Raw genomic sequence first — 9,714 nt, 5'->3', positions numbered from 1 at the left:
GTGGAGTAACGCAGGGCCATGTGGTGCACAGGGCTGGTACCCAACCCATACGTGCACAGAGACTTGTGTGATCAGCTGTGTGCCACTGGAGAGCCACAAGATGTCACACTTAAACCACCAGCATATATAAACTCATCTCTTCAACATATAAAACACATTTGCCATCTTTTGCAATGTCTGCTTCATCTCTGTAGCAGTTAGATGCTGCCCTGTTAGCGCCTAGGGGAGGCCCAGGGATGCAGCAGGTATTATGGGTGTGGGTCAGGATGAGGATCAGAAGGAAAAGCCATGTCCCTTCCCTGAGAACTGAAAGGCAGTGGGAGTAGGCTCGTACAAAATGATCACACAGTCTCTAGGTAGCATGACATGTTACTAGCTTGCTTTTTGGCTTGTCTGAAAGAATCGAGAACTGGGACCACCTGCTTACTTGTTGTTCTAAGGTCATTCAGTGCTCTTCATACAGCTATTGTACAGCATGAAACAGGCACCAGCATATACTGACCATGTCCCTTAACAATTCCAGGATGTGAGCAGGAATGGTGATAGTGCACTAGGACAAACAGCAGGAACCAGTCAGTTACATGTGGTACAGATCAGAACATTTCCTTTACATACTTCTCTTTGCATCTTTTAACGGCTACGTACTTTGCTCTTTGTCCTGGTGGTGGGGTGGTTGTTGTTTTTAATAAAGCTTTACGTTCTCCTACACACCACACTAACATGCTAGGAAGGGTGTTTGCTCCGCAATTAGGTAGCCAGAAAGTAACGAAAGGTATTTCTGTCTGAGAAAGAGGCCATGTCTCTAGCTGAACTCTAACAGTGTTCCTGACTCTTTGCATGGTGCCTCCCACTAAGCACAGTGGCTTCAGCACCAGGGCTTTCTTTGTCTCTGCTGTGCGCCTGTGGCTGTGTCCTGCTGGCTGCAAAGAGAAAGTCAGTCTCTGGGCTGCTTTTAATCTTTAAGCCACATGATGGACAGAGATAGTAATTAATTTCTACCATTCCTTGATGCATTATTTAATTAAAATATAGGGTGATGACTGGGTAAGGCCAATGGGGAACCAACAATTTGTTTTCAGCACTGATGCCAATATAAGTGAGGCTCCCTAGGAGATCCCGTATTGCTTGCTGGACCAGCCCCAGTTCTGTAGAGGGGCACTGGCCAACAGGGCTGCAGGTTCAAGCCTACAGCTGCAGTCCTTAGACACTGAAAACCCCATGGAGTTATCAGTTTTAATGCAAAAGATAAAACTCCATCCACAGGATTTTGCTAACCTTACCTAAAGTAAATACAAATACAGTAGAATATTTATTGTTCATTAGGATTTATACAGATTTTGTTTTTAAACACTAACAATTAACAACTGCACAATTTGATGCAGGCATGTACACATGCACAAAAACCAACCTGCCTCTTACCACGCAAGTTTGTTTACAAACTAATGGCACAGCTAACATTCTGGCCTGTTAAGACTAGGGTCAAATCGTTTTTGGAGGTAGAACTGAGCAGATCTATTTGCTCTGCCAGTTAATCCAACATTTGTGAGTCTTAAAGCACAAGAGATTGGCATTTCGTAACATAGAATGAGATGTCCAAGGAAGAGAAGGGCATGGCCCATATCCCCCTTTCTAATTCAGAAGTTCACTTCAGCCAGTAAACCAACTGAAAACCAGACAGCTTATGCCATACAATATACCTAATTTTGCTCTTCCCTCAGGCCTGCGGTCCTCTAGCGCCACCTCAGCATAAGCGACTGCTTCCAGATGGGCAAGTGGCTCCTCCTGTTCGAGCTGCAGATGAACAAATGAAAAACACAGCATGGGAAAACAACCAGAAGTGACAAAGCTGTGGATCTGTCTGGAAGTGTCATTGATTTCTGTCTGGTAAGTAAGTTCCTAACCCTAAACTAAGTAATAAGGTTGCCATAAAGCATTTGAATCCTATTATTTCTTTATTTCCCCTCTCAAGCAGCGTATAATAGAAGCTGGTTCTTTTCCTTCATGCCTCACAGTGGAAATAAATTCCTTCAAGGGAATAGTTTTCAGTGTGCTTATCAGCCTTAAAAGAAATCGCATGACTGTACTTCTTAGCACTTACTCTCATTTGTAGTTCCTTCTCATTTTTACCATGTAAGTTATCTCCTTTTTCTTCTTAAATTGCTTTTACTTTTCAAGTCGGGCTTACAAGAAACCAACCTGTTTCATTTGAAATCTGTCACTTGTATAAATAATTTGTACAAAGAGCAAAATGATGTTAAATCATCCTTATTTTTCAGGACTGTCTCACTTCTTGCAATGGATATTGAACAAAAAAGCAGCTGAGGAAAACTGGTAGGGCTTTCACTAGGGACCACTATTAAGGGAAACATAGATTCAAAGTTCCATTAAGGAATCTTTTGGCCCTGTTGTGAAAAAATGCTCTTGAATGCTGGTGATAATCGCTCACTTTGCCTTAGTGTCAGGTGGAGGGAAGACAGCAGCAGTCAGGTGGGTTATCACTGGCAGGAATTATTCTTGGGCTATTCCATGCAGCCCAAGCATGCTGCAACAATCTGAGGCTGTCTCAGCAGCAAGGGTTCTGTTGACATCTTGTTCTCATGTTGACTGAAAAACTGCAGAACTTTCACAGGGAAAACTGATAGTTGCCAGTAGGTTTTAATCTCAATGCCCTCTGTGGATTTTTTTTTCCCCATTTTCTTTTTTTATGTACATTGGAATTATAGCAATGTATTTAATGTTTGGCAAGAATATTTACAAATAGACACTTCCTATACATGCAACAAAAATGTAACTTTTAGCAAAATCTATTTCCTCAGAGGAAATGACATGTCTCCTAGACAGTAGATACTGGCTAAACTAAGAGGCCTTGGTGTAAGTAACAGTACGTATGGTAAGTGCAACAGCCTCCATGACTTCTTCTGAAAAACTGGAGGATGGGGGAAGCCAGAAGATCACTAAGCAGGAGACATGGCTACATTTGTGTAAGCAGCTCCCTGGTTTGCTGGGCACAGTACCTTTTGCATTCTTCTCTGGTACTAAAGGCAAGTGTGCCTTACACATGGGAAAGATTTTATTTTTTTTACAATGATAAAACTTGCAGCAATCTCAAAGGCAATGGGAACTTTTATTTTGATTATTTCCAATGTACTGACATCGTCCTCTTATGAAAACTTAACTGTAGAACAGTCTTGAGATACTGCATAGAAAATACAAATAGGAAAAAACATATATACACTTTCATAAAAATAGAATACATCTTGGCAAAATTACTTGTGTACAGTGTATTGACATTATTGAACCAAACTTACTACATCTTTGGAGAAAAATGTTCTATTTGAAAGAAAACAAAAAAAAACAAAACATTTAAACTGAGGTGGGAGTACTGAAGTGGATATGGTTTTGAGCTAAATAAATGGCTATACCAGAATGTCAAATGTCAGCTAAAAAAAATTATAAAATACTTGCTGTATAAAGTAGAAGTAGCCATGTTGGTTTTTTTCTTCCAACCAATAGTGATGTTCCTAAACTTGCACAGGAAACAAATGTACCAGTTCCTAATTCTACGGTAGATTCTTTAGCTGAAAACAAACTTTACTAATGTAATGTTTCAGCACTTGCAATCATTAAGTACAGTGGTATTTGTGTTTTGTTTTTGTTTTTTTTGAGCACATGACATAGTATATGTACAGCCCTAGTTCTATCAGGTATTTGAAAAGAAAAAAAAAATCTAACAGATCTAAAATTTAACATACTTAGCAACGTTTAACATATGTAGACCATTTGAAATTGCCATTTCTTCTTCTGGTTAGGCATTCCTTTAGTTGCTTTTAACACAGGCTGCTCCTTGCTTACTGCTTTTGACCATATACTTCAGCTCATACTTTGATTTGTTCTGCTGGTTTTCAGAACAAACTGTGGAAGATGACTACTAATGTAGCCAGTTGTGTAATAAATACAGGAAGCGGTAATGGGTCCTCAAAGCCATGGATTTTCCTCCTGACTTGGAATAATGGGACTGTATAGGCAGCCTTGGGGTAGGAAAAAGAAAAGAGCATAGCACCGTTTTCAAGTTACATGGTTCACAACTGTTTGGCAGGCAGTAGAATCAGTCTGGAAGTGGTAATACCCACTGGCATTTATGAATGTGGTTAAAATACTGTGATTACTGTCAAGTAGTTTAGGCGTTTAATAGGGATAGGCTGACACAGCTATATAAAGAATGAAAGTTGTCTGATACTCAATGTTTCCATCAACGCTGTAGGATAAGGCTCTGACTCTCATGCGGTATGTCTTTGGCTCTCGCAGTGGTCTGATGGTGAATACAACTCCTTTCAAATTCTCGTCTCTCAGGGCAAATGGGATTGTGGGGTCCTCATCTGCCATTAAAAAAGTTGTCCTTGGATGCATGACTTGATCTTGTGTATAGGCAACCAGCCGGATTAGATCCTGACCAGCAGCTATGCCAAAGGGGAGGGAAAGGAGTTTGTATTCCAAGGCGTAGGTACTCAGGGCACACTCCAGATCATTGGCTGGGCAGTTTTTGAGACAGAACCTGGGAATAAACAGAGCACTGTAAGTCCTACTCCAGTACCTGCCATGTGGTGCCTAATCCCTTGGCTAAAGATCTTCCCATTGGTCCTGTTGTGATATACAGATTCAAACTTCCCAAGAGAGCTAACCTCATGCACTCTTTATCCACTCTTCCTTAAAGTTGCATCCCAGTTTAACATCCCATTTTCCTCAACAGGATCATCTCAGAAAACACCAAGAGGATATATAAAAGAAAAAATAATGAATGCAGTATTTGCCATTGAAGTGAATAGTGCATGTTTTAGTGACCCTTAAAAATTACAGTTGACAATATTCGTGTAAAGTGTACTGGCAGCTCCATGTGATGTGTCTGTGTGTTAAATCATAAAACAAAGAATTTGGAATAAAGAAGGGCAGAATTAATTTTACTTCTACTAATCTGTAGTCAAAATAGAAGGTTCCTTAACTCTGTTCATCAGTGAACGTTTATCCATTTCAATTTAAATATAATTCTAGCTCGTACTCAGAAACCATCTTTTGTGATCAGACTGAACCAAGCTATTTCCCTGCTTACATTTAAAGATTAAAAATAATTAATGTGTTGTTTATTTTCCAGAAGAGGAAAAACATAGAGTAATTTAAAGAAAAACTGCCTATGAACCGTAGTGTTATTTTCACAATGAAAACAATACTTTCAAAGCTTTGAAAATGATGGCAAATTAGGACTTTGGCAAATTAGGATCAAGTATTTGAGCTTGGAGTGGGCAGGAAAACAAGACCTAAAAGGGGCTGCAAATAAAACATACCCAGAAAGAGGCTCTCGCTGATAGTTTGGTGGACAAGGTGTGTCTATGCACTGGTAGCTGCCTCTCATGTTGAAACACATTTGATTTGATCCACAATCAATGTTCTGTTCGAGACACTCATCAATATCTGAAGGTTACAAAAAAAATAGACAAATTAGTTGCTGGTACCATGAATTTAACAGAATTAGAAACTAGTTGGATCAGTAAAGGCTGAACAAGAAGACAGAGGGCACCTGTACCCATAAGTGAGATTTTTAGAAACCTGTCTTGGTATCTGAGGCACTGGTTCCAATAATATGCATTTATTATATTTCATAAACTGTAGTTGTCTTGTCAATAGAGGCTAATTGGTTTTTGTTGTTGTTGTTGTTTTTTGTGGAACAGAAAATTTGGCTACCTCTTTTTTTTTTTTTCCTGTCTTTCTAATTTTTTTTTTTTTTTGACAGACAGTTAAAGATTTTATTGGCTTTGACCCTAGAGTTGCTTTGTACTTGCATGAGTTAAATGTGTAATGTAAGGGTACAAGAGGTAACTTCAGAGAATAAGAAGTTGCAGTTGTCTAATTTGCCAGTATTGTAGGAAGTGTTATAACGCGAAATACTTGCCATTTTGAATGCTGTATCTCAAACCAAATTCAACAAGTGCTTATACATGCTCTGAATATGATCTAAATCTTATGATTTACAAACACGTTTCTGAACGGTTAAAGAGACTTTTGTACCTTGGCAGGTTTTGCCATTGGGTGTAAGACGATAACCAGGTGGACAAGTACATTGGTAACTTCCTAGGGTGTTTCTGCATTCATGCTGACATGTATCTCTGGTTTCACATTCATCAATGTCTGTGGAAAAGAAACATCGAAAGATAAAAACCAGGCTTACCAGAACATAGGTAGTTCTTGTTCTATTTATGTACAAACATATGGGTGGAGTTGGAAGTTACAGGGATCTTGTTTTCTAAGGGGGTTGAAAGACTAAGCTTAGCAAATTCCTTCACAACTTACCTGCTTCCATTCCCTATAGCTTTTAAAGCCACCTGTCCTGGTTCCAGCTAGGATAGAGTTGATTTTCCTCCTAGTAGTTGTTATGGTGCTGTGTTTGGGATTTGGAATGAGAAGAATGTTGATAACACGCTGATGTTTTAATTGCTGCAGAGCAGTGCTTACACCAAGTCAAGGACTTTCCAGCTTCTTGCTGTCCTGCCAGCGGGCAGGCTGCGAGTGCAGCAGGAGCTGGGAGGGGAGAGACCCATAACAGCTGACCCAAACTGGCCAAAGGGGTATTCCACACCATATGGGGTCATGCTGAACAATTATATGGGGAGGCTGGCCGAGTGGGGGGACTGGCTGCTTGGGGATAGACTGGGCATCAGTCAGCAGGTGGTGAGCAACTGCATTGTACATCACTTGTTTGTACACATTATTAGTAGTAGTACTATTATCATTATTATTATTATGTTCCCTTCTTTTCTGTCCTAATAAACTGTCTTTATTTCAACCCACAGGCTTCATTTTTTTCTGATTCTCTCCCTGGTACCAGAGAGGGAGGGGGAAGGGTGAGCAAATGGCTGTGTGGTGCTGAGCTGCTGGGTTAAACCACAGCACCACCTTTGAGGGGATTCTCACTTCCTCTGACAACAGCTATAACAGGTATCTACTAGCTGGAGAGACCAGTCTGATACAGAGTTCTGGGAAGAAAAGGGGATACACAAGCTACATAAATCCACAAAGGTTACAAATATAGTCTTGTCCCAGAAAGCAAGTCAAGCTGCCTGACGATAAGGTTTTAGGCAGTATGCTTAGCATATACACATATCAGTTTTCTTTTCAGAGAAAGCCTTCACCCCAGGGAGTTGTTCTTACAGTTAATCCCTCCTCTGGCAAAGCTGTTTCCTCTCCAGACCAATTTCTCTCATGCCATGGGAATGAATCTCAGTATCTGGAAAGACTACCTATAAATGCTCTCAAACCTTTTTTTTTTTTTTTTTTTTTTTTTTTTTTTAAAAAAATCTCCCTCTCAAATACAGAAGTAGCATACCACTTTATTTAAAATTTTCAAAGCAGACTAATGTGATTTAGATCATATATAATTATTACTTTTGAAATTTCTGCCTGCTTCAGGAGGGTAACAGAGCTCCTACTCAAGTTACTCTCATGTGCAGGAATTAAGACTTGATTAAATCAGTGAAAGGAAGGTCTTTGCTTCCCCTCTCTTTGTCTGATTTACAGGTCTTGCATTAGATACAAATGCAAACACAAAAGAGAAACAAATGTGACACTAAATATTTAATATGTGTTGTTATCAAATCTTGATGGTTGTCTACTCAAAGGACCCTCTTAAAAAAAAAAAAAGGAACATTATTGGGATGTGTTTTTCATATTAAACAGTAAATTTTAAATCTACATATTTATTCCTTTGAAACAGAAGTACAGGAATATTAACTACCTGGAACTGGAAGCTGGGGTATGGATCATACAGTTCTAGTTCTTTCAATTAAAGCAGCTACACCCATAACAAACTGTATCTATGAGACGTCATTATAACATATATACAAGGTTAATCTGATGTCTATTTATCTATATTATCAGTGATAAAAATACATTCATATTTTTCAATATTATATATTGCTATATAATCGTAGCAATAACTCCGGTGGCTGGAATCTAGCTGTAGGTCACTATTTATCCTGGAGGTATATTGCTCCTCCTATGATGTGCCATTGGTATATATATATTAGGTTGAGGCACATATCTAAAGCATTACAAACTGCTATGTTAAACGTGCTGGGAAAAGTTCTCATAAGAGCTAGACTGCAGTACCCTTGGTCTTAAACTCAGCAGTATTATCAAAAAATGATTGACTATATAGATAGATAGATAGATAGATAATGATACTCAAAACATGAGTTAATGTGGCAAAAACCTAACCTAAGAGAAGCTTATTTCAGAACAAAAATATTTTTGCTATGCTTGCTTGGGAAATAAAAACATGCATAACTCACTGAATATTCATCATGGTAATATGAAAAAAAATACAGCACCACAAACCATAGGCCCCTAACATATATATAACAGTAACCTAAGAATAAGGTCTAAAATAGAAGAATTGCATAGATATGACTGACATTTACCTACACATGTGTCATTTCTTGCCTCATAGCCTTCAGGACAAGTTTCTCTAATGTTCCTTCTAGTCCTGGAGAAAGGTATTCTGCTGTTCCTATACTCTGAGAAGGAGCTGTAGAGATTTGAGGAGTGCCTGTAATATTGTTGAGGTTGATAGTTGTCTCTCACAGGGGAGAATTGAGCATAGTTATAGCTATTGTAATAGGCACCATTATTTGGCAATCTCTCCAATCCAGCGCAAGATTTCCCATCACCTAATAAATGTTGTCCAGGTGGACAGATACACTTGAAGCTGCCGGGGGTGTTGGTGCATTGAAATGCACAGGGTTTAGGCACTTGTTCACATTCATTAATGTCTGCTCATGTGACATGATCCAGAGCAACAAACCATGTGGAAAGGAAAAAAAAAAAAAAAAAAAAAAAAAAAAAAAAAAAAAAAAACCACATAACTATATGTGTGTATATATATATACATATATACTTAACTCAGTCTGCGTAACAAACTGAAGACAAAAGTGAGATCTTGAAGGCAGTACAATACAAAGAACACAAATGCCAAGCAGGGAGTTTTTCTTCTACCCTGTTCAGTAATATACCTTTATTCTTCTTGTAAGGCTACCTGTGACATAAAATTTCTCATATAGGACAAAAAATCTGTTGAAGGTCTTGCCTTGAGAGCTACTGAAGGTAAGATGTGACTACAAAACAGGGATCCAAATCTCTTCCCCTGCTTTTGCAGCAGCAGAGCTGTGTGACAGCCTGACTACTGCTGACTGTAGTGAGCAACTCCTGTTCACCCAAACAGAAATAAGTGACCCCTAGTACCCAAGCCATTCGTTGTTTCCCTATAAGCTGTTCACTGCTACTACAGAATTGTTTTATTTTTTTTCACTTTGTTTAGTGCTCTGCAGATGAGCAAGAGAAGCTGTGGGGCTCCTTCTTAAAGGAGGACACAGCACAAAGCACTCTTGAGAAGTACAGTTAGTCTTCCAGGTCCTTCAAGCTAGTACTGAGGTAAGCTCAAAATGCACTGATACGGTTGTTGCGCTCTGTCAGGGGAAAAATCCCATCTTGAGGACGTGTTGCAGGGCTGCAGGGGAAGAAGGCTGGGTATGTTCTAACCTTTTGCATTGTTATTGGTCGTTCCAGTTATGAATGTTTTAACACTTACCAGTACATATTAATTCTCTTTCATACAATTTAAAAATGGAGTTATTTCAGTTTGCTTAGGAAATCCTTTTCTCAGGTCATTTC

At 39.0% G+C, this 9,714-nt stretch overlaps 1 protein-coding gene across 1 annotated transcript in view; it reads right to left on the bottom strand.

Moving 5' to 3' along the window:
- Positions 1-3,105: 3,105 nt before the first annotated feature.
- The window catches only part of HMCN1 (hemicentin 1), a 194,130-nt gene continuing 187,521 nt past the window's right edge, over positions 3,106-9,714 (bottom strand). Inside the window, exons 104-107 of the mRNA XM_032192128.1 lie at positions 8,466-8,816; positions 6,058-6,177; positions 5,337-5,463; positions 3,106-4,552 (exon numbers count right to left, since the gene is read on the bottom strand). Of these exons, the coding sequence (XP_032048019.1) occupies positions 4,186-4,552; positions 5,337-5,463; positions 6,058-6,177; positions 8,466-8,816 (965 nt within the window). The 3' untranslated portion in view covers positions 3,106-4,185. The remainder of the gene's footprint in view (positions 4,553-5,336; positions 5,464-6,057; positions 6,178-8,465; positions 8,817-9,714) is intronic.

The sequence above is a fragment of the Aythya fuligula genome, chromosome 8, assembly GCF_009819795.1.
Source record: "Aythya fuligula isolate bAytFul2 chromosome 8, bAytFul2.pri, whole genome shotgun sequence".
NCBI lineage: Eukaryota > Metazoa > Chordata > Aves > Anseriformes > Anatidae > Aythya > Aythya fuligula.
This window is presented reverse-complemented; position numbering and strand designations above follow the sequence as displayed.